Consider the following 25,492-nt stretch of genomic DNA (forward strand, 5'->3'; position numbering starts at 1 on the left):
TTGCGGGCGCAAGTCAGCCCGAATAAAGAGTTTTGTTTCGAAGACATCCTCGTTGTGTTCCTGTTCGCCGGACTTCAGTCACCACTACGTGACAATATTAACGTGCACAAACTGTTTCGAAATAAAATAATTATTTCCAAGCGTCCTGTTGCGAGTTCAAACAATTTTGTAAATTAAACATTTGTTATCAATGACAGTAAATTGCATTTAACCAGTTGCTGAGTCATTTGCACCTTCTTACGCATCACCTCCCCTCGACATTTACTCATTCAAATTTTGGCCGCCGCGGTGGCTCAGCGGCTATGGTGCTCGGCTGCTGACCCAAAAGACGCGGGTTCGATCCCGGCCGCGGCGGCTGGAATTTCTTTGGAGGAGAAATTCTAGAGGCCCGTGTACTGTACGATGTCAGCGCACGTTAAAGAACCCCAGGTGGTCGAAATTTCCGGAGCCCTCCACTACGGCGTCTCTCATAGCCTTAGTCGCTTTGGGACGTTAAACCCCATAAACTAAACTAAACTAAACTCATTCAAATTTTGTTTTTTTCCTACGGTCACCACCGCCGTAGCGTGTAGTTAAAAGCCTAAAACTGCCCTTCCTCACCTTTCGTGGATTTTCCGCACGTTTCATTAATTTGGAAATTGAGCAGCATCCTTGCGCTTCAGTGATTGGTAAAAAGTACATAGAGAGTCAATTCCTTGCGCACGGCTTGCTTATGTTTGACTTTGGACTGTTTTGAGAAAACGGGACGAAAACAGCAAAACTATTTTCTACATTTTGATATATTATGTTTTGTTCAGTTTGAAATTACACCTTCATCACGCATAACAATTCCGTTTCTCGTTCTTTTCATGGATATATATGCCATAATATAGGCCTACGGCGTTTCATGACGAAGCAGTAGTTGCTTCAGTCACATGAAGCAGTCTACCCAGTCATGAAATCCTTAAACACGGCCGTAGAGTGGACAGCATGTCTGTAGTCACTTGGGAAAACGCCGCTGGTACAATTCTGCAAAAAGAAAACAAATTGCGAAGCTCAGAATCTTAGCATATTAACTGTGTTTATGTCGCACAAGGAACAAAACGCATGTTACACTCCGATAGCACTACACAAATGCAGCATACAAGCGTAGCAAGCACTTCTTTCCATGCCTAGAGAGAATGTTTCCAGGGTTTGAAAATATGTTGTTGAAGTTGGGTCCACGTTGAAAACAGACCACACATGAAAGCACGTGCATCCCATTAGTCTTAAAGGCGCCGGTCTGTCACCCCTCCTGCTCCTATCCCGGGTTAGTATCTTCATTGATCTTCACGTCAGTCATGTCAGTGTGCATTTCTTCAGCCTCTACTTTTAAACGGATCACTACTGTGATCAACGCCCAACAAAGTGTACAAAAATAAACAAAGAATTCAAAGTGAACCACCCGCACATTAGGTTGGTAAAGAAGTGCTCAATTCGACTTCAAGAAAATCAAAATTTTTGTCAGCCACAGCACAATCTCAGAGGAAGCTTCCGGCTCTCAATGTGTACAGCTGTTAAATAGTCCATCTGAAATCACTAGGCGCTGATCGCTGATCATGTGACACCTTGACCTTTTTAAGTACTTCGCTGAATCTTTTGTCGCAACTGTCACAACAACTTCTTTAAAAATGCCTCAGTAAGTAACTCAGTAGAATAGCGCCTCATCTCTGAAAAATGGAGGGCTCAATTCGTGTAAAAGAGAACTAGTACTTTTTGGAGCACTGTAGATATACAGTGCAGTAGATATACGCTTCTCTTTAGTACAAGGAAGGGCAGTATGTTCAGATCCAAAACTAATCGACGAATTAGAGAGTTTATTCGTTTTATTACACGTGAGATTACAGTAAGTGAAAGCCGTTTATCAGATTTGTAACCGCTGAATATACCAAAAAACACAGTAAAATGAAGGAACCCACTCCCAGACGGACATCCCAGCACCGAAACAAGGGGCCATATGATGGCAACGCTATCTCGTTTCACACGCAAGATTCTGGTAAGGAAGCTGACAGACTGGAGTACGCATACGAGGTTGTAGTGGAGCTGGATCTGAAACAGCGTGTTATGCGTGCGTAGTGCCATCCACGTGCTTGTTAGCGTACTTTATTGATTTGCGTGTGCCTTACGCTGTAGCAAATCTGCCTATTCTGTCGGGGCTGACAAGAACTTTCACCGTCTCCTGTCCTACGATCATGAGTTCTAAGGTTTTTGTAAGAGTCCACCTACATGATTTAGTAGCACACCCGTTGGGCTTTACATTTGTGACAGAGGGTGTACTTTTGTACAATCACTGAACAACAGTGCTAAACAAGTGCGTTGCCATTCAATTGCTGTGGCGTTCTGAGGACACGTTGCCTTACGCCCTGCACGCTCAGCACAAAAGCAATGAAGGTGTAAAATACTCCTTTTTGGTGTGCATGATGCCCACTCTACGGTAACCATACAGGTGTAACTAACTGGTTTTTCATGCATGCGATGCATTTACCATTTACAGCTGCTTTTTGAGAAGTTGCATAGCTCATGCAAACCGTATTTTCTCTGCAAGTTTTCATTTTTTCAGCACAGGGGTACAAAGAAAAATGCTGCGGAGTTAGTTCTGAACATAGCAATGATATCTCTTGTTACTTGAACATGTGGTTCACTGACGTCGGTGGCCCTAATTGTCCGCTTACTGACAAAGGCCGTTCCCTATTAAGGCAGTGCGACATGCGAGTTCACGTGGTAAGAAACGCCGCGGCGTCGCGACGCACGGAACTCGATGGAGGACGCTAAATGGATCTCACAAGGGGAGGGCAGCTGCCACTGTGAGTTCCTCGATGGCAAAAACGACGCGATGAGCAAGTGCTAGATACCTCTGATTGTGCAACGTGGACACTTTTCGTAAAATTCTGAAAGCGCTCATCTGTGTCGCCTTACAATAGCTTTACAACCCTTGAAAAGAGTTTGAGCGGTCGAAAGTCCGAATTCACATTCTGTGGGACGTCCGAATTGAAATTAAGTCGTTTTAGTTCCAAGAAGCGAAGCTTAATTCTTTGGAGAATTGCTCGTTATATGGCGAAAAACACAATTCCGTGTCCTACACCATGCGCAGCACGTCCACATTGGCTGCCATATTGGACCCGGTAGACACATGTTGCCAAACCACAGAAGGACAGGTCGTCTGCGCTATTGGCTTACGTCAACCACCGCTTCCAATTACATCTGACGCAGCACGTGAATATCTGGCGGGCCCAGGTCGTCGGCAGCGGGCGTGTTTTTCGATGCTAGGCGCTCTTCACGCCGCATGGTCCGCCCGGCGCACGAGCTAGCGCTGTAAAATTTCTCTTTATATTAGATAATCATGACAACGCAGTAGCATTTTTTCACGGGCTACTTGGTTCTTGATTTTTGAAACCCATCCCCTCCACGGCAGCAGAAGGACGGAAACACAGTGACGGGCGCTTGCTCACAGGCGAAATTTATTGCTTTGCGCGCATGTTCAAAAGCGCAACGGTAAACATAGAAATAGAATCCTTAGAAAAGAAACACTGGCACGCACGCACAGACAGACAAAAGAGTATCGCGAAGCAGCGCATTTTGTTTCTTTGTGCAGTGGGCTTTCTTTGCGTCTTTGTTGCGTTCATCTAACAAAACTGGCTTTGAAACAGTAATATCTAGCTGCGAATTTGTTGCCGGCCTTGTGTTTCTGCCCTCTTGTCATCTTCCCACAGCAGACTTTTCAATTGGATGCTTGCACAACCTGCCCAACTTTTATTTATTATTTTGTGAAAGATATTTTAGGGTTGGCAAATTGCGACTCTTTAAAGGGGCGTAGTGCGGGGTTAAATCGAACGCCGTCCAAACAGACGGGTTGGAGAGATTTCGCGTAGAGCAGGCTAGGTTACTATGTACAGTTTTTAGAAATTTCGAAGAGGACAACCAATGACTGTAACACCACCACTAACACCACTAAGAACACCAGCGTTTATTTTTTACTTCCCCATGCCTGGCTAGAAAGAGAACCTTTCTGCACATACGACAAAGAAATGTGAGACGCCGGAGTCCCGCCATTCCTAGGTTCAGCTAGTGGGATGGACAACGGTGAAGTTAGACTCTATTTTGAAGCTGTCATGAACTTTGGATAGCTGCCCGCAAATTTTGCTTTGTAAAATGACATAATAAAGGTCATAAGCGTCAACTTACAATCAGATGGTGGAACCAGTCTGTTAGCGTCATGTTCCACCCTTTAGTGAGATCCTGACAACGTACAAAAAAAAGGCCAAAGTTTATGAGATGGGTCACGGTTATATAACAAAACGTGCTTCCGCACGAAATGCCCATATCTTGCCTCGAGAGTTTATTTTTTCGGACCTAGCGTTAGGCTAGAATAGCCGTTTCTGTCTGTGTTAATTGTGATCAATCCCCAAGGGGACGTCACCTGTGAAGAGTGCTGTATATCTGTGTGATTATTCAAAATATATTTCTCTTTGTGTAGTGTGCTTTCCAGCTAATCTGAAAACACTTTCAGAAGCATTAATTAATGCATGAGTTAATGCTCAGTTGTACCAGTAAATAGTTCGTAACAAAAACCAGGGTCTGGGCCCCCAGCGAGCACAAAATTGCGCGTTGTCACGTAAACGCGAAAATTAAAACATATGCTGACTCACTAGGAATCCGATTCGTTATTTTCCTTTAATTTGTAAGGACAGCAAGGCAGAAAAGGTACCTTGTTGTAGCCAGAGACGTAATAAATAAAAATCATAAATATAGCGATTACAGAGGTCATAAGATGAGTATTCAGCGTAGCGAGATATCTGCAAAATGGGGTATGCAAAGTGAAGGGGAGAAAAGCAGCTACGCAACAGAACATCGTAACGAAAGTACATATTATGTTCAATTAAATGCGTTTACTTTTTATTTAGTGCCAAATGTTTTTCAGAATAACACTTCACATCTACGGTAGCAAGTGTAGTCATTTTTAGTTAAAGCACAAAAAGCCAAAGCAAAAACGGCACGGAACCCACAAGTAACACTGAAGACAGGACGGGTGCGGACTACGAACAGGTTGTTGTGCGGACTACGAAACTCATTACAAAGCCGTAACAAAGACAAAGTGGCAGTCAAAGAGCCAATGAAGCCCAAAGGCAAAACGGAAAAAAGACAAACAATAGTAGGGTTTTTTCTTATTATATGGCTAACAATAGTGAGGTCAGTGGGCACGGCGTGAAGAAAAACAACAAAAACATAGGAATCAAGCATGAAATGCGAAAGCCGATTCACATTGCAAGAGTATATAAAATGATTATTGAATGTTTATGAGGGCCCACAAAGAACGCGACTAAACAGTGAAAAAAGAATAAACTAATCAGGCGGTAATCAGAAAGTAGATCTCAATTCGCTAAAACCATCAATATTGAAATAGAAGTGACTCAGGTTTCTTCATATTCGGTAGGCCGGTGACTCGTGTGTCAGTACACCATTAGTTTCATCCCACGAAGTAGAAATGGGCTTCCTCGCTCGTGGCTACACTTTTTGTGTCCTCCTGCTTGCGTACACTTTTGTCAGTGCAGTACGTTTTCCTTGGATGCGCATAGCGTGAACTTGCTTCTTTCAATGTTATCTTCGTACTTTAAATATACACGAAACTTTTTAATGTTTTCGCCATTGTCACCATTGAGAAAGGTGTTTTACTGGATTTCTCGATACCTTCAATGAAGCTGGAATGTCTTTCCTTACGCGCTTTGCATATGCCTTTGCTTTAATGATTTTAGCGATTTTTTTTCCTCTTTCCGGATTTCCCCCTGATTACGTTTTATTCTTGTTTTTACTGTTTAGCTGAGTTGTTAATTGTGCTTCCTAACGATTGAATAAGCTTTTATCTGTTTTTAGATTGAGACACTTCTTTAGTTTTGCTGTGTTTATAGTTTTTCATGCTCGTTTGCCATGAGACCGCCTTTCGGGGTCCCAATTGTTAGCCATAATCACAAAGTGAACAATGGAGGGGAAAGCCTCAGGGTGCTTGCCAACGTTTCGACAAGAGGACTTGTCCTCGCCTGACGAAGAACAGTCCTCTTGCCTAAACGTTGTCAAACACCCTGGGCTTTCCCCTCTATTGTTCACGTTGTGATTGCCAAGAGCCGTCGAACCAACCTCGCTCTATCATAGACTCCGGTTAGCCACTTAGATGCAAAAACTGTACTTTTTTGGTTTTGGTACGCTATCTTTTATAATGGCCATTCCCCGCATTCGGACGTTGTGTATTTGTCTGTTTGTCTGAAGACGGTTTCGTGGCAGGCTGCTGATCTGCCCACCTGTTGTTGGGCAACATGCTCACCGCGTTAGACGGCGGCCCGTTTAACCCTTAGAGGCTGCTCGGAAAGAGCAACTTGGGTCGCTACTCAACCCAAGCAACCCAAGTGCCACCTATGTCAACTCCTGCCGTAGCACCTGTTTTGTGCAACTGCGTTCTGTGTTCCGTGTCGTTTTTGCGCTGCCCTCTAATGTTTTAAATACGAACCCGATGGCTAAAAAACGAACTTTAATTTAGTCTTTGCAGCAGCCTGTATAAGGACAAAGCATCTACTGAGTAGTACGGAAACATCTGGGGTACTTCTGCTAGAGTGTGGTCATCTGTCAAAACGGCCTCAGCTTGATAATGCAGCGGACAGGACTAAGGCGGCGGCAGTGGTCCTCTAGGCTAATCTAGGATGGCGAATAAAGAGCCACTGGGTGGAAATTTTCCGCAAGATCCTAACGGCTGGCATCAATATGTTTAGATGGTTGCTTTTGAGATTGTAGAAAATGCATCGTGCCCAAAAACATCGCGGATATGTCCAGACACTCACGAGAAAGCAGTTCCTAAGCGATACTGCCCCTCACAGAAATAGCTGAACTGTACGCAGTTAAAAGGAGCCGGTAGCCTTTTTGACCACACTATGTTTTCGTGAGCGGGTGTGACGTTAAGCAAATAGGGCTACATTGATTTTACTGAAGATATTGGTAACCTCATAGGCTTTTTTCAGCTGTATGATTCAATAGCCTTCCTTTGTAAAGTAACTTCTATATCTATATGAAACATGATGGAAAGCATGCTTTATATAGATATTGAGGTTACTGGAAAGCATAAGCTTTGGGTGGCATGTACGGCGGCATTTTCCAGAGCTGAACATGCAGCAACAGCCCTCTTTTCGGATGGAGCATATAGTAAACTATTTTGATGTTGCATGCTAGTGCATTACCTAGCTATATGCGGTAACTGGTTTTGGCCTACTATCGCTACAAAAAGCTTACGGGACGCGAGTGTGCAGAAATACATTCATTTCTATGTAATCACGGATTACACTCGCCTGAAATCAATTCAGATATGAGAGGCGTGCATGCTCTATCCGCTAGTAATAGTAATAATACCACAAGACAGGGTGGCGAGGTAGAGCTACAATAGAGATTTTCCCTAAGAAGTCATCCCGTAATATTTTCATTGCGATAGTACATGCCACCACGCTCGTTTTGCCACACTATAGTTTACGGAAGAGCGCAGAAAAAAGACACGGATGCAAACAACACTATGACGCGCGCGCTCGTGTCGTCATGTCCTTTTCTGCGGTGTTTCGGAAAAAAATCAATTACCAAAATCCCAGTACTCCGTCTTTTCAGCTGTCATAATAGATATTTGCTTTTTTTTTATGTCTTCCATCATTCAGAAATATTGTTACTGGCGGATTAGAGGCATACTAATAACGCCGCTCGTCTTACGTATTCATCAACCGTTTATGCAGAATTGAAGAATGACTGGAGTATTGATTCGATAATTCGTTATTTTGTTTCCGACTCAAGCTATCGATCATGGTGGTGTCTCTCAGTGTGCCAAACTTAATGTGATGCTTTTCTGCGTCTTTTTATTGATGTCGCGTTTTCTATTTAGTTAAAATTATGAATGGTTGTTTATTTATTTACTTATTTATTTCAAAATACTGCAGGCCAATAGATTGGCCCATGCAGGAGGGGCTGTACAAGGCATTGAAAATGACAAATACTAAGAAAATGCATGGGGTTACAAACAATGAGGAGAATAACAAAATACAACGCTCATTCACTCTAGAAAATGCTTCTCAAGAGCTTTACTAAAATTTGAGGACTGGAAAATGGCCTCGAGAAGAGAGCTCCAGTCGGAAACAGTCCGTGGAAAAAAACTGTGCTTGAATGAGTCTGTCTTTGCAAAAATGGATTCCAGCAAATGAATTCGTGAATGGTGTGTTCGGCGCGACAATTGTTTGTGAATTACAGGGCGGGGTATGTTTAGTTTATGTGTTAAAAGGTTATGCATAAACAACAGACGGGAAATTTTTCTGCGTTCTTCAAGTAATGGAATATGATTGGTTTTCATTAGTGTTGTAGGTGAGTCTAACCTCCTGTATTTGTTATAAACAAACCTAACCGCTTTCCTTTGCACCATCTCTATCTTGTATATGTCTTTCTTTATGAATGGATCCCATAATACCGAAGCGTACTCTAATTTGGACGTAATGAATGTTGAGTATGCAAGGAGTTTAACTTTACTTGGGGCATCTTTAAGCTTCCGCCTTAAGTAGCAAAGCTTAGAAAAAGACGAGGAGCAAATGTCTGCAATGTGTGAAGTCCATGTTAAGTCATGAGTTAACGTTACCCCTAAATATTTATACTGTGTAACCTCGTGGATTACATGACTTTGCAGAGTGTAAAAGAAAGAACTAAAATGTTTTTTGCGCGAAATACGTAAGAGAACAGTTTTATCAAGGTTCAGTTGCATATCCCATTTTACGCACCAGTGATGAACAGCTAGAAGCGCATTTTGCAAGATGAAGTGATCGTTCTGGTAATTTATGGTCTTAAAAATTATGCAATCATATGCAAAAAGCTTTAAAGAGACATTTCCGGGGAAGGAAGCAGACAGATCGTTTATATAGATTAGGAAAAGCAGTGGCCCTAAGACGCTGCCTTGAGGTACACCTGAAGTAATTGGAAGATCGTTAGATCTGCCGCCATTAACGTCTACGTATTGTTTCCTATGTTTAAGATAAGCATGAATCCAGTTGAGAAGATAAGTAGGGACGCCAGTACCATCTAATTTAGAAATGAGTTTGCCGTGAGAAGCAGTGTCAAAAGCTTTGCGGAAGTCTAAAAAAAGAACATCAACCTGCCCGGATTTATCAAGAACAACTTGGAATTCATTAACCGTAGAAACCAATTGCGTCCCGGTGGACATACCCTTTCTGAAGCCGTGTTGCAAAGGGGATAAAATGTTATTTTCAGCTAGAAACGAATTAAGGTACCCAGAGACTATGTGTTCTATTAACTTACAACAAGAAGAAGTAATTGAAATCGGTCTGTAGTTAGAAATACTTAGCTTATCACCTTTTTTATGTATTGGTACTACGCGGGCCATTTTCCAGTCCTCCGGCACACCACCAGAAAATAAAGTGACTTGAAATATCTGTGTTAAAAACTCGGATAATTGTGTTGCAAAACGTTTAAAAAAAGCAATTGCAAGCCCATCAGGACCAGAACATTTCTTATCAAGTTTACGCAGCATCGACAGAACACCATTCACAGAAATAGCCGGTACGTTACCAAGATCTTCACCTCGAATTCCAGCTGTGGTTGCCCTCTCCGTCAAGTAGTAGTAGTAAAAACATTTATTTATTTATTATTATTTTTTTCAAAAGGAAGAGTTAGGGAGTAGGGGGAAACGTTGCCGTTTTGCTGCTCGCAACCTATTTTTTTTTACTGCATATTGCTGGAATGTTGCGTACAACTTGTGCGTGTCATGAAGTTTTTAAAGTCGGCCACAGTGGCAGCGCTTTGTTGTAACCGTCTTGTGCAGAAGAAATTCTTGTAGTGCTTTTATAGCTGTTTTTAATTTATTCTTTGCATCTATTTTCTTGCTTTTCTCTTTTGCCTGTCCTTTATCGCACTGCCCACTCCTGCCTATGGCCTGAGACCGAGGCAGGCAGTACTGTGTAATGAAAAATTAAAAATTCTTCATTGAAATAGCCTTCAGGGTTGAAGAACATGCTCATTATAGCTGATTTTTTACTCCTCATGCAATTTTCACGAAATATTAGCGAAACATTGTAATCATGCTTACAGGATAGAGTACGTCTCCAGCTTCGCTAATCTTCAGCAAACAGTTGGCTACGTGTTGGCGTAGTGTGCCTTCACCCTGCAGTAACACGCAGACACACAAAATAAATAACTCAGCGAAATGAACGCGTACAGTGTTCGCATCAGTCTGCGACGAAAGACTGTGTTTATCCGTCGCTATAACTGTTTCCAACAGTTCAAATGCGAAGGCAATACAGCTTGTTAAGGGGAAACATATTTTGCATTCGACATATATGAAATATATGCGATAAAATGGAGAGACAGTTACAATAGTCGGCATCGAAAAATTTGAGCTCAGCTCTTTATATGCCACCTATGCTACGCTAGGGGATCTTCCCGTGGCAGCCATCTTCCCGTTGTCGATTCCCGCGCTCTCACCTCTGCCAGCACCGTTTTGTTCTGCTACTACCTGCTAGCACGCGACCTCTCGCACGGCTACACAGGCCACCTGTCAGGTGGCGTGTTGTGTAAACTACACCGACTACTACGATGCGCAATGAAGGAACGGGCGCCTAAGAGTCGCGCTCTCAACACTATCGTCTATAGGAGGCAATCAAGTTCGAGCTAACAACACATTCATCCCACTATGGGGATGAGAATCGTACTTTTTAAAAACGAAATTGAATACGACTACTGCAGCTTTGCTACTGAGTCTAATACGAACAAGTTAGTGATAAAAGCAAACCGAATGGGAACAGGGTTGTTTTAGAAAAGTTACTACTCCTACGAATCATGCGAAACAGCGGAGAGCTAGAGGTTAGTGAAATAGTATGGTGATATAACTTGGGGAAGTTATAGTTTTAGCTGGCAAAAGGCAAATCACGGAACTCCACAAACGGTTATGTGGAAGTATGCCAGTATGACGGTGATGTCATACGTACAGACAAAATAGCAATTACTCGTTATGACGAATACAAGTAAACTAGTTACAAATGTAATGGTAAATTCACCGAGATCAAGCGATATTGTTGGGGTTGAAATAGGCTTATTTGCAGGTGACACCTGGGCAGACTGGAAGAAATGGCGCAGGCTAACAAGCGAATGTCCTTCGAGCGCCTTCACCTTCGTCCACATTTCACACGGCGCCCGCGTGCTTCGTTCTCTTCCAACGCGGTGGCTGCGTGGCGCGTGACAATTTCCCTGGTGGCCAACAGAGCTCGTCCTCGATCCACTCAGGATGGCTGACGGTGGCAGCACTCGAAATGGGCCACATGGGCTACTCGGGTCTTGTGAGAGCGGCGATTGTTAGCGGTTACTTTGGCAATGACGTAGTTTACATGACTCAGTCGACTCAGAACGACGAAAGGGCCAGAATGCGTAAACAAACATTTTTGCCACAAACCGCGTCGCGCTTGACACAACATGACGCTCGTACATGACGCTCGTAGCTGCAACATGACGCTCGTAATAGCTTTCTTTCGATCGGAGTTGAGAAGACGAAGTGCGCAAGCGGGCCAGTCGCCGAGCTTCTTCATCGTGACGTAATAATTGGGGGGTGGAAATTTCTTCTTGAAACGAAAAGGGAAAGATCGTGCCCAGAAATACGCGCGGAATCATAACGTAGAGTAGGTACAAAGGAGAATATCCGGTGACCTCATGCTTCTCAGTGTTGTATGCAAAGGTCACGAACGGTAGCACGGAGTCCTAGTTCCGGTGATCAGATGCCACATACACGAAGAGCATGTTAGTGAGGGTGCTGTTAGTGAGCTCTGTAAGGCCGTTGGTCTGTGGGTGATAGGATGAGGAGCGGCGGTAGTTAGAGGCGCTGAGCCTAGAGCCGCTCAGACGGTCGCTGATAGCACGGGGAGCACCATGACGAAGCACAATAGAGTGCAGCAGAAAAGATGACACGTCACTTGTCTTCGCTGATACAAGCGCTGCAGTTTCCAGTTGTCTTGTCAAATAGCCTATGCAGACTATAATCCAGCGCCGGCCTTCTGAAGACTTGGGAAAGGGGCCAAGCAGTTGGACGCCAACTTTTTCAAAAAAGTGCCGGTAATGGCCTGACAGGCTTTAGAAGGCCTACAAGAGAGCTGTGCTTGGCTTTAAACATTGATATTAGGGACAGCTTGCCACGTAGTGTTTAATGGTCGTATACATGTTGGGCGAGTAGAAGCGTTGGAGAAGTCTGTGCCGCGTACGGTCGAACCCAAGATGACCCGACAGGATGTCGTCTTGCATGGCGTGGTGCAACACATCGTTGCGAAGATTCTCTGGGACAACCAAGAACACGGAGGTACCATCGACCGAATAGTTCTGGTACAGGATTCCGTCTTAAAGGGTGGACTGCGTAGAATGTGCCCTCGTGTGCGCCGCAGCAAGAAAAGGTTGCAATGCGAGGTCCTTCTGTTGCTCTCGCCAAAAAGCTTCTCTGTTTGGAACGGTGGTGAGAGCAAAGCCAAACACCCTTCGAAGTCCTCCTCCCCGCTAGTGTAGGTGGCAACGGATGGCGTGAGAAGCAGTCTGCGTGAGTCTGGTGGCGGCCACTGTTGTAGGCGACAAAAAAGTCGTATTCCTGAAGGCGCAGAGACCAACACGCCGGACGACCAGCCAGGCCCATGAGCCAGCATACGGAATGATGATCGGTCATGATTGTAAACGGGCGTCCTTGCAGGTACGGGTGGAACTTGTGGGGAGCAAAGACAACAGATACGCTTTGCAATTCAGTTGCAGCATAGTTGCTCTCGGGCTTTGTAATGTGTGATTCGCATACGCAGCAACGTGTTCGGCACCACTTTAAATCTGGAGAAGCAGCCCCCCTAGGCATATACCACGGGCATCAGTGTGGACCTCTGCCGCAGCAGTAGGATCAAACTGGTGTAAAAGGGGCGCCTAAGTCAGCAAATTTCAGCTCATTGCAAGACGAATCAGATTGAGGAGTCCACACAAACTGCGAGTCCTTATGCACAAAAGAAGTGAGCGGGTGTGCATAGTGCGCAAAACCGGGAAAAAAGCGAACCGGGAATAACCGGGAAATATGGCAACAGGACGAGGAAACTCTGAAGGCCTTTCAGGATTTGTGGCTTTTCAAAATTCCGAACTTCAACAGCTTATTCACATAGGGTCGCATTCCTTCCTTATCCACGAGGAATCCAAGAACGATAGTTTGCCGCTCTCTAAACTGTGGCTTCTTGAAATTTAAGACAAGTTCAGATGCAGCTGAGAACTATACCGAGGCGTTCGTTGTTCTCTTGAAAAGTCTTGCCGAAGATAACGACGTCACCCAAATAATACATGCATACATTGAAATTTAAATCCAGAGAGAAACGTAGCCATTGAACGCTTGAACGTCGCGTCGCAGGTGCATTACACGTGCCGACCGGCATTACACTGGATTCGAAGAGGCCGTCCGGAGTCACGAAGGTGGTTTTCTTTCGGTCAGATGGATGGATCGATATTTGCCAAAAGTTCGATTGGAGATCAGCGGACGAGAAATATTGTGTCGTGTGAAGACATTTCACAGAGTCATCAATGCGCGGTAATGGGCACACGTCCTTCTTTGTGACCGCATTCAGCGACGATTATCGACGCAAAATCACCATGGAGTGCCTTTCTTCTGCACTACTATGAGAGGCGCGACCCATTGATTGGAAGACTCCCGCAGGACCGTCCTGCAGCCTCTGTTGGACCTCATCGCGAATGATTTTGCGCTCGGCCGTAGAGACTCGATACGCTTTCTGACGGATGGAATTGGTATTGCCCGGGTTAAATTTATGATATATGCGAGAGGCTGGCGAAGAAAAGAGAGATCCGGTCAGGGTAAAGTAGAGCACTGGGCATGAAGCACAAGACAAGCACGTCGCTCAGGAGATGGAAGAGATTTGTTGATCAAATGTCGCAACTGAGGAGAATAGCCCGACGGCTCGGATTCAGTTCGGGGTCAATCGAAAACGGCCGAGACAGTGTCAGCAACGTAGCCGTAATATCTGGCAAGTTTAAAGCAAGACCGAGGCGCATTAGTTATGCAGAAGGGTTCAATACCCACACGTGGGTGCAACCGAATGATGCGTCCATCACAACATGTGGGACCAATACATTTTCTTTAATACTCTAGGTATGTTCGGTTCAATTATTATGTGACAAGGCGCCAGTCGCATGCCGGAATATTTAATGGGGACGAAGCTGCTGTCTGAGCTGGCAGGAAAACCTCTTGCCTGAAGAAAAGCAGGCCGTTACGACTCTGGGGCGCATCTCTGACGAACGCAGAAAGCAACCGTAGTTACACATAAATTTCGCCAGCTCCAATGCCTAGTGTAGCTCCACACTCGCGCAAAGAGTCAATGCTCAGGATTACATCAAGCGTAACACATTCTAGTACTGCAAATTCTGTCCTGAGACGTTCCGAACCCACTGCTACAGATACAGAGCAAAAGCCGAGAGGAAATAAATTTTCATTCCCTACGCCGCAAAAAGTGTCGGCTCAGTCCCGTGTAAACATTACTTTTTGCCCAAGACGATGTCTAGAGGAAAGTGTTCTCACAGACATCGCGGCACCAGTGCCTACCAAAACAACTGCTGTAACGTTATTCACGCACACTGACACTGTTCTTCCGCATGAGAATGGGAAGAGGTATGGGTGAAGTATACCGTCCTGCGACCTTACCACCATCAGTAGCACAAGTTAGTTTCGCTGTAGTGGCGAACTGGAACGGCGACGGGCGACGGAGAACAGTCGGGTTGCAGTGGAGGCGGAGTGATGCTGCGCTAGGACACGGGAGACTGAGCAAGGCCGGGAAAAGGCTGCTGCCACGGCACGGAGTCTCGGAAGCGGGAAGAGCGTCTTTCGGAAGGACGCGTAAATCAACGGCGCGGGCAATAGCGGAATATGTGTCCACTGCGGCCGCAACTGTAACATACCAGCGCCTCTCTCTTGTAGGAGTAGATAGGAGGCCGCGTCGACCGAGAATACCCAGCAGGTGCGCATCGAGGTATTTCAGAAGGCATGATCTCGGGTAGGTTAACGGGTAAGTATTAGCCAGGTTGATGTCGGTGTTGGGAAAAGAGAGACCGATCTCCTGCGCCGTAATTGTAGGCGCTTCATAGGCGCGTCAATGCCAGGGATTGGGCTGCTCCATAGGTGGCCGAAGCACGGTACCCGGGGGGCACTCGTGATCGTGAGTGGCAAATTGCAGCTTAGAGGCCAACTCTTAACGCACTATACAGTGAACGACTGAGGAGATATCCTCAGATCCAGCAAGGACGATGCCGGCTACACTTGTGACATCTGCTCCCCGACCATTTTTGGGAGAAATCCGCCGCTACTTTAGTACCTACGTCTGCTGTAGATGCAAAGTTTTTTGCGTGAGAAGAAAGCTGTAGACAACAGCGGCGGGTTTTATTTGACCATTATGAAACCATTATTAATGACCATTATAAAAAAAAGGAACATTACCAAACTTTATGATATTTTCAAAGTGCGAGCTGCTTCAGGAAAGCCAGCCAGTAGTTTTTAAAAAGAGGGTTTTTGAGGCAAAAAAAATGCTTTTTGGGCCACAGTAAAACCACTGCTGGCGGATGTCAGAAAGCAGTTAAATCATGTTGACAAGTAAAGTGATTAACAAAATTTTAATAGTTAGCTTTTTAGCCGTTGCAGATGGCCGCCCGAGTGTTTATAGAATTTGTAGGGGGCCGTTAGTAATAGCCATTTCGATTTTATAAATTTCGAAAACGGCCTCACCTTCGCCGCTTTGTGTCATCGATACTAAGAAATTCCTAGCGCCGAGACTCCGTGATGAAGTGTCATGTAACAATCACTGCCCCGCCCGCGCTGCGGGGACGCCCGCTTTTCAACAGTTCGTTTATCTGGCGTGGGCGGGGCAGCGATTGTCACGTGGTACCTAGCCACAGAGTTTCGCGATTTTATGGACGTCGCTTCGTGCTCTCCGCTGGCACGAAGTTTTCAAAGAGTGCCAGAAACAGCCGCAATTTGTTGAGCCGTCGCGGTGATGGTACTCGCATTTTCGAAGTTCCAAAATTTAATATGGCAGTTACTAACGTAAGGTTACAAATTCGTAATCGTTAAAAGCCGCCTATCGGTTATAGTTCAAAAGTTCACTATTAGAATGTGAACTTCTGAACTATCCGCTAGTTTTTTGACGTCCACTACATTGGTATTACTATGTCGCAAAAAACGTTTCTTTACGCCAAAAACGCTGTTTTGGAAAATTAGCGGCGGACTTCAATGAAAACCCTGGTATATTCGATTCGCCTCAAACAATATTCAAATTACGCTATCAAAATCGTTCAGGGAGTTCAATGGCAGGTGATTCGATTCGCTATGAGAAAACTCCAATTTTTGCACACAGCTAGGCATTGTTGCAAAGGGAATGATGCGCCTCTAAGGAGCGGCTTTTATGCCCATTCTTTTTTTTTCAGCCAAGAATAAGCCATTCTTTGTTATCCTTACCTTGCTTTGGTCTTCAGCTAATGAGTAGCACAAGCGGAGCACAGCACAAAGTCTTTCAGCCTGCTGTAAAATAGAGGTTGCCTTTCCAGTTCTTGCTTTTGCACACAGAAACATGTCGCCAAGAAAGCGTCATTGCAATAGTCGCTTCGCGTGCATGATCAAAACGGTACATGCTAAGAATGATGCTTTATCAGTTCTGCTTCATTGAACACTCATAGTGAATCATTACAACCCATTATATCGCTGACTCTTGGAATTCATTTAAGGTATGGCGTTGCCTCTTGAAACACTAGAATATTCCGTCCGCAGAACTATGTCCTCTATAGTAGATATACTAAGGCAGGAGAAACGTATTTACTAGGTAAAATAGCAGTTAATCGAAGTCTAGTACATTTCACTGTAAACATAAACTAGCCTGAAAGACGGTATGAATGGATACCGTTCGCTTTTAAACTCCTTATCATAAAATTCTGCGACCCGCAGTAAGTGGTGAAAATGAGGAAATCCCCGTTTTTTACAGCCGACACGTTACCAAGAAGTAAAATGCAGCATACACGTGATTTATTCGCTTCCCAAAAGAGCAATACGTTGGCTTGAGGACTCCTTCAAACCTCTGAAAGCTCCTTAGCGGATGCCCGCCGCCTAGTGGCAGCTGCTGGTTAGCCGAGCTTGCAGGTGACGCCGCCACCTCCATCGTCGGTAATTGACCGCTCCTCTCCTCTGCTCTTGCTACTTCGCGGACGTTTGCCATCCAAAAAGAGACCTGGTCCCTGCCGCCTTACGCAGCAATGTACAGACTGCACAGACTCTGCCTCTGAAGCCGCCAGCGTATTCGCGGAACGCTGGGTATTGCTTCGTATGCGCCACCAGTGCGCGAGAAGCCTTGCCCAGTCGAGCCAATATAGTGCCGTGTGACGCGACGGCCTACCTGCAGCCGGCGGCTTACCGAACGCTCTTTTACGCACGCTTGGCGTGACATAAGACACTGGACATTACCTGCCTTGGTAGCAGCATGCTGCACTGAACGTCTCACTCAAGCCGGCAATGCGTATGATGCCAACAACTGGACATTTATTGTCTACGCAGCATACCAATGTTGGCGGCTGCCATTTCCCCGCGCCAACATGGGGGTGTGTGTGTGACGCATAAGTTTTCTCGACACCGACGGCCCCTCGTTCGTTCCCTGTCTTTTCACGTAAAGCTGCAGGGATACAGCCACCGGATTATCATCGTCGTTTACAGCGGTAAGCAGTACTCTACGGTCATGCCACTGACGAGCATACACTTAAAGCACTCTTCAGTGTGCAGCGGCTTGCTGTGATTCCCGGCTGCACCGAGACGAAAGGCTGAATCGTTTTCCCGAGGAGCCAACTCTCACAGCGGTCAGTAAGTATCTCAGAAACGTATTGTCGCATGCGGCTAAACAAAATATGTAGCAGTACAGGCGTGGCTTATTATGTTAATATGTACCACTTTAAGTATGATCAGTTTTCCTAGAGACCAAATTTTTTCCATCACTTTAGGCCCATGAGTAAGGCAAAGCTCTACGGGCAATGAACCGTAGGAGCCCGTGAAATTTTGTCACGTTATTACGAACAGCGATGAGAACAGAACGTCGCCTGCCCTAATCGGTCGCTTCGTTTCCTCCGTTTTTAGAGGGCCTTGTGATGAAAACAAAGCAAGCGATTTTATTCTTTGTAGTAGTAGCATAGGACATTACGATTCCTTAGCGCCCAAGCACATTGCCTAAATTGTTACATTTTCTGGGGTGGCATGCAACGTCAACGACGCAACACTTGTGTACAGGCAGACGAAGCTCTTCCTCGAGCGAGTCACGAAGACCCACGATTGCAGCGCTTCAACCTCATTCTCTTCTACCATGCGAACAGCGCCACGCCACGCAGCGCAATCGGCGTAACACTTCCGATAAACAGATCCTGGACGTGTTGAAAAAATGGGTTATACGGGATTTCGCAGACTGCTTCCATCATTTTGGTGAGGAAGAGACAACCCTTGGTGATTTTCTCTAGGTGATCGTCAGTTAAACGGCCTTAAGAAGAAGAACATTCACCCTCTTCCGCTTATCGATGATGCCATGGACTGTATTAAGTCAGGGTCCTATTTTCCAGTTGTACACATGAGGTCTGGCTAGAAGATCCGAACGCATCCGTCAGTTCGGAAGAAAACAGCGTTTGTGACCCCTGATGGTCTTTACGAATTTAATGTGAAGCCCTTTGGGCTGTTCAATGCCCCAGCGACGATTGAACGATTTATGGACACCATCATGCATGTTTTAACGGGGAAATATGCATGTGCTACCTGGATGCTGTGACCATTTATGGGAAGACATTTTTCGTGCATAATGAGCAGTTTATCCTTGTGATAGACAGCATTGAACCGCGTGGTCTACTTTTACACTCTTACAAGTGTAATTTCGATGAACGACAAGACCATGGTGCTGGGATTCCTGCTAAATCAGGATGGTATTCGACCGACCCACAAATGATTGGTGCAGTGCGCGACTTTCCAGCAACTGAAAATGCAAAGCATTTGGAAGATTTTGGGCCTAAGTTAATATTTCCGCCCTTTTATTCTAGGATTCGCCCAAATTGCCGAATCGCTCACCTACATGCTGGAAAAAGACGCTCCGTTTGTGTAGTCCCCGGCCTGTGAGTCATCCTTTCCGAAAGTCAACTTTATTTTAACCTCTTGTGCCTTTTTACGCCATTTTGGTCCGGCTGTTACCACCGAGTGTCATACCAACGCAAGCGGCGTGAGCGTCGGCGCGGGGCTGTTAGCGTCTTCGCAAGCCGCTCGTTAACAAAAGCCGAGGGCAACTACACGGTGACAGAAGTGGAAATCCTCGTCGTCGTCTTTGCTGCTAACATATTTTGCCGTTATCTATACGGCCGCCACTTCTACGTAATCACTGGCCACACTCACTCAGCGATCCTTATGATCGACCAGCTCGTTGGGCATTCCATCTCCAAGAATACGACTTTTCTGTATTCTCTCTGAGCGGTCGTCGCCACGCTGGCGTTGACTGCTTGTCCTGATATCATATTGTACACGACACCAAAGCGCTAAGTCACAAGTTGTGCCCCCTGCCAAAGCCTGAAGCGGTGGACTACGCTACCTGCTGACCATTTTCAGGCGTGCAGACCATGCATCACCTTGTAAGGGAATTAACATTGAGTTGATTGGTATTTTCGCCAAGTCGTCTGACGGCTGCCGCTGAATTATCCTGGCTGTTGACTACTTGACTCCATATTTGGAAACGGCTGCGCTCGTTTCTGCCAAAGCAGCCGACGTATCCCACTTCTTGCTTCTCCGAACCATCCTTAGCCACGGCGCACCCCTAGTGATCATCAGTGACCGAGGTCGACAGTTTGCTGCTTACATTGTAGAAGAACTGCTCCGGCTATGTGGCTCAGTATACCACGACCCTACTCCCTACCATCCATAGACAAATGGCCTTACAGGGCACCTCAACCGGACACTCATCAACACGATGCCGATTTATGTAGCATACAGCCATAAGAACTGGAACGCCGTCTTCCCGTTTGTGGTGTGCACCTATAACACCGCTAAGCATCAACTAACCAGTTATTCTCCTTTCTTCCTTCTTTATGCACGTTTACCGTAAACCTTCTTCGACATCGTCCTTCCCTTCTCCATACACGATGACTCTTCTTTCTCGCAAGATCTCTGCCTCACTGAGTTATCCCGTCGTCATGCTCGTCTCGACACTCTCGTATCAAGACCGTTACAAGGCCCGATACGGTGCAGACCATGTTACAATCACCTACGATCCAGGAGAGCTCGTTTGGTTTTGGGCAGCATTACGACGCCGAGGCTTGTATCAGTTCTTTTGCAGCTACACCAGGCCCTTTGTTGTCATCCCTCGGCTGAGTGTTGTCACCTATGTCATCGCAAAGGTGACCTGAATGAATCGCTGCTGACGGGAGCGGCCGCACGTTCTCAAGTGAAATGCTGCAATCCTCGGTCTTGTTCACTTGCTCGAGAGCGAGCTTCTGCCCACGTACAAGTGTTACTCCGAATACGCTGCGTGGTGTGGCTCTGCGCATAACATAGGAGAGAACAAGGTTGAATGGCGAAAACTTTAGCTGCAGTTAGCCTGACGCTTGCTGTTCCTTGTTTTGACTCATTTTCCCGCTTATCTTGCAAATAAAGCCATGCCCTGAACAATATATTGTCGTCAAGCTTCGTACTTTCCATTCGTTCACGCTCAAAGCTACCAGCTCTTCTGCTTTATCATTGTCTTTGATTAGCAAGATGCGAACAAATTTATCTGGAACGATCGCAGCCATGCAAAGTGCTTGCACAAAGCTCCGGGTTGTTGCAGTCGCTTGTGATGCCTTATCGGGAGGGTTGCTTGCAGCTTTAAATTTAGCGTGGCCGAGAGCGGCACGTATACTGTTCGACGACCGTCGAACACGTTTGTTGCTACAGGCGCCGCCGAGCTGTTCAGATCTTTGTGGGCGCAAGTGTGCCCCAATAAAGTTTTGATTTTTACGCTATTCTGATCGTCCTTTGTCCACGGCGTTGTAAACCACGCAATAGTAGCCATTTATAGCGCGCGAACGCTGGTGTGGGTGCATGTTTGGCCTTTACCAGAGTACCATAGAGTGGAGAAAAACTCTTTTTGAGACCGCAACAAAACAAATTTTTGGAGCCCTGAAAATAATCACGGTTTACAAACTTTCCAAGATTAGTATGACTTACATTATTGGAGTCTGCTGGTATGTTTATGGCAATTATTGTGCTCTTACAAGCCCAAATGATATCTGTGGCAACTCGCATCGCCTTGGCGTAGTCCCAGGGGTCTACGAAATGGGAAAATAAACTGTTTGTTAAATAAATGTACAGGGCCCCATTTTCGGGGCACATAAAACCGAACAGATACATATAAAACATTGATAATTTTTCGATGGCTGCATTTTACATTATGAAATGCTGCGTAATTAAATGAAAAATAATATACTACAGTTGCCCGGTTCTAATACGCACCTTTGTTAAGGCAATCCAGCACTGAAGAGGCTTGAGCGCTACAAAGTAATGAAACACCGATGCCCACGTACGAATAATCCCAGCGTGTTTTGTCTTCTTGACAACCTGATTCAGCCTTTCTGCGCTGGCAGTTTGCATAGTTGCTAACACTGAAAGCGTATTGCCGTGCTTAGGTCATCGCTTCCATCCATCCAGAAATGTAAGGCCGTGCCGCGTTCACGCAAAAAACAGTGGTAAATTCATGCCAAAATCGCTTCCGCTAAAAAAGAAATCAAACAGCCTTTTTTGAGCACCCAGGCTCGTTGGGCCCTCATATTTTCAGAGGAACGTTAGATATCGCGAGGGCAAACTTCTCGTTAGGGACCTCACAACCGGTAACATCCCTAGTGAATAAAAGGGGGGTACTGCGCACAAAAAGACAAGGACAAGAAGATAACACAACAAACGCAGACTCGCGACTTGTCGCGAGTCTGCGCTTGTTGTGTTATCTTCTTGTCCTTGTCTTTTTGTGCGCAGTACCCCCCTTGTATTCACCATGATTGACCGACTAGCCCAACAACGTACGCTCTTAAACATCCGTAGCCTGCGTCGGGCTGAAGTAGCGAGTATATGGCCCAGTTTTCAATTGGTCGCTTTCCATTGTAGTTGGCTGTGCCGAACACGACTGTGTATTTCGTAGAAGGTGCGCTCTGTTATTTCCTTCTATCCTAATATTCCTTCTTCAACTGCTGCCATTGCAATTTTGTTCCGTTTTGGCGGAAAAGAATAAGGGTGAATACAAATACGAGGATGACCTTAAAAGCCAATATGAACGTTTCTGTGGGCTTCTGAGTGAATATTATTCTTTTTTTCGCCAACGGTAGCACAATGAGGATAACGCCAACAACAAAAGCTTTTGTGTAATACCGTCGGGAAATGGCAGCATAATATTGGCGTAGTGTACTGGCAACTATGCACTGTTATTTTTGGATGGAAGCAATATCTTGGCCCAGTGTACTGCAAATTATGGACTCTGTTATTTTTGAAAAGTCGGCCTGCGTTGCAAGACGGAAGATACTCCCGAAGAACTAAAGCAATGATTAGACCACCTTGTGTAAGGCAGCATTGTAAGCCGCGTGGATATTTTTCTGCATAGCAGTACGTAACGGCGGCAGCTATCTTATATCTTCACTTAGTGATATTCGCCACTGCCAACACACCATCAAGTATTGTTTATTTTGCCCCCGGGGTTACGGGGAGGGGGCACGAGAATGATGCCAACTTGCTAATAGAGCTCGGGCTGCTCAATCGAATAAGAAAATATTCACAACACACTCTGAAACCTCAGTTTTTCTAGCGCACAGAAAGAGCAAAGATAAAATTTTGTGACAGATTAAAGAAAATAAAGCACTACCTTTTACAAACAGTCTACATTTGTGCACGTGCACACTACTTTTAACTAAAAAAATAAACGAACATAGCAGACAAGTATTGGGCTCGTTAAAAAATAGCTTGAAACAATTAACATGAAAACCAAAGTTTCCTCTCGGCGCGCTTAATGGCGCATTATAATCGCCGGTGCGAAGCACGGTTTCTTCCTCATTGACCATGAAGCGGGATTCTATGAGAGATTTGGACTCAAAATTTGGTTCGCGCTAGGCGGGACGGTCAAACCACACGATATACATTAACAGCAAGTAAGCACATTTGTGTACGTGTCACAAACTACTTGTAACATAAAATTTACAATTCAAAAAAGTTCGTGTAAGAAAATATTCGTTGCTCACTACCAAAGAAATGATAATGTTATTGTTTGCAATACTTTATGGCCTTGCCCATTGCGAATGCCTTTTTATTTGCAAAAGACCAACTCATACATGCACTACTTTATGACTATCCCTACCATGGCAGAGAAATACTGTAACGCTATAAGGGGTATAACATATCAAATATAAATCCTACCATTAAATGTAGAAACGAAGAAAAGATACCAATGCTTTACCAAAGGAACCAATAGGGCTCTGTCGCTGCCCTCAGGCTTATTAACTGAAGAGCTAATTTTAGTGTTATCTATAAAACCAAATAAAAAAGCATTTGTGAAAACTCACTCATTCGTACGAAGCAAAAGTCAACAGCTCCTCGTTTTAGACTTTCAGCGTTTACGGCCACGCAAAGAAGCAGGGCGGTGGCGCAGTACTTTCCCATAATCACAGCCATTCGCGAGATCCTTGACCAGCCGTTCGAAGTGCACGTTTGCGCCGAGGCTTTCTTATGTGTCTGACGCCTGCAAGAAACGACAGAGAAGTGACTTCGCGATGGCTGTCGCAAAGTAAAGCGCTAGAAAAAGATGGACAGCTGCTCTTCACTGGGTTCTGTAAACACTAAATGATTCATCATGAAAAAGCTATTGAAGAGTTGTCTTCTCCGGAGCGTTAAATGCAAGCAATGTCAGAAGAACGTTATTGGAGGCTGACAACCTATTCAAGCGCCATGTTTAGAGTTCCTCCAGTTCCCTTGCACAGTGTGAGTCTACGTGAATATGTAATTCACCCATAATGGGTAGCGCGAGCACAACGAATGAGAGAGAAAGTGGTACGCACACTTTGTCCTTCAGCCTGTTCACGCTAAACACCACGGATCATCGTTGCCGACTCGAACTTCAACTTTCTACACTTGTGAATGTTATTCACGTGGTTATTCAATCAACGACGCTAATAACTAGACACACGAATCGAATAATATATATACTCAGCTAAAAAAGAAGTGCAGGTAAAGTAAAATGGAGGAAATGCTCGAAGGCTCGAGGTTATTTTTTATAGTGTATTATGCCATCACTTGTGTGCTGTGACAAGCACAGCGCTCTTCACTGAACACAGATGCACGGCATGAGTCTTGTGTACAACAGTCTTTCGACACGTTCATATGTTTCGACGATATATATATTTGCAAGTCGTATAAAACTCCCTTCATATAAAATGAAATCACTCATAAAGCGATGACTTCGAAAGGCTAAAAGCGAATCGATGGCAAGGCTCGTTGCTTTTCCTGTTAGAGTTGTATTTGGGGCCGAACGGCCCCTAGCACCCGCCCATAATTCTTCTGCGCCGTTGGTTTAATTTTTAGGTTGCTTGTAAATAAACAAACAATGTGATGTGTCCGTACTCTCCATTTACTATACCATCACATATATCACCATTGACACCGTTGATGAAATTTTGATGTGCCATGTGCTGCTTTTGGTAAAGCAGGCTGGAACCAATGAAACAGAATGTTTTCACAATTCCGTAGTCACTTGCCCTTCACATAGCACACTACCTCATGTTCTACGTTAATTTTTTTTATCTCTAATGTGTGCACTTCTGCAGCAAGATGGAGAATCAGCATTTATTATCGTCCTAATACGTTACCTGCGAGCATTAAAAACTTCAATTAAAATTTTTAAGGCTGCTCATTAGGGCAAGCGATTGAGTCGAAACATCTTTTTAGGTCATAAGAGCACCCGAGTTCTGCACATGCGCTTCCACGCAAATGGTCAAACACTCTAGAATAAATTGCTATCTTTGAATTCCTTTCATTCCTATAATAAAATTTCTGCAAATATTTCTTTTTTGCCTGGTACCGAGGCAAAAGGCGACATAAAAGTCACCCCCCTAGGCTTACAGCACCGCAATAGATAACAGCAAGCCAGGAACAATGGAACGAAAAGTAGTCGGTTAACGATAATCATTCTGACATATATGCGCGCAATAATAATCAGGCACAGCACCACACAAAAGCGACCATTCTCTGACCATAATCGAGCAATTTGTAGTAGAGTAATGCAAACTGCAACGGACTCTAGCGCTGTGCATTGCGAATCGTTGTCTTCATTGAGTAATACCATTGGAATGAAGAAGATAATCATGCGCCGACGCCAACGACACCGAAGCTCTTCAGGCG

General features: G+C 45.0%; 1 protein-coding gene across 1 annotated transcript; it reads right to left on the reverse strand.

Moving 5' to 3' along the window:
- Positions 1–753: 753 nt before the first annotated feature.
- Positions 754–23,831, reverse strand: LOC149333125 (uncharacterized). Its single transcript, XM_089555989.1, has 5 exons — positions 23,662–23,831; positions 21,290–21,390; positions 16,544–16,606; positions 10,121–10,195; positions 754–1,008 (listed from the first exon to the last, which is right to left on the reverse strand). The coding sequence occupies exons 1-5, from the start codon at positions 23,768–23,770 to the stop codon at positions 925–927; spliced, it is 432 nt and encodes a 143-aa protein (XP_089412115.1). The 5' UTR covers positions 23,771–23,831; the 3' UTR covers positions 754–924.
- Between the last annotated feature and the right edge of the window lie 1,661 nt (positions 23,832–25,492).

This window comes from Amblyomma mixtum, chromosome 8 (assembly GCF_055824585.1).
Source record: "Amblyomma mixtum isolate Tamu chromosome 8, ASM5582458v1, whole genome shotgun sequence".
NCBI lineage: Eukaryota > Metazoa > Arthropoda > Arachnida > Ixodida > Ixodidae > Amblyomma > Amblyomma mixtum.

Excerpts from the sequence above, each read along its gene's own strand:
- LOC149333125 (XM_089555989.1), bottom strand. The coding sequence starts at position 23,770 with ATGGCTGTGATTATGGGAAAGTACTGCGCCACCGCCCTGCTTCTTTGC. Across the intron at positions 21,391-23,661 it reads CTTTTGCTTCGTACGAATGA|ACCCCTGGGACTACGCCAAG; the intron begins GTGAGTTTTCAC and ends CCCATTTCGTAG. Across the intron at positions 16,607-21,289 it reads TACCAGCAGACTCCAATAAT|CAGGCTGAAAGACTTTGTGC; the intron begins GTAAGTCATACT and ends TCTATTTTACAG.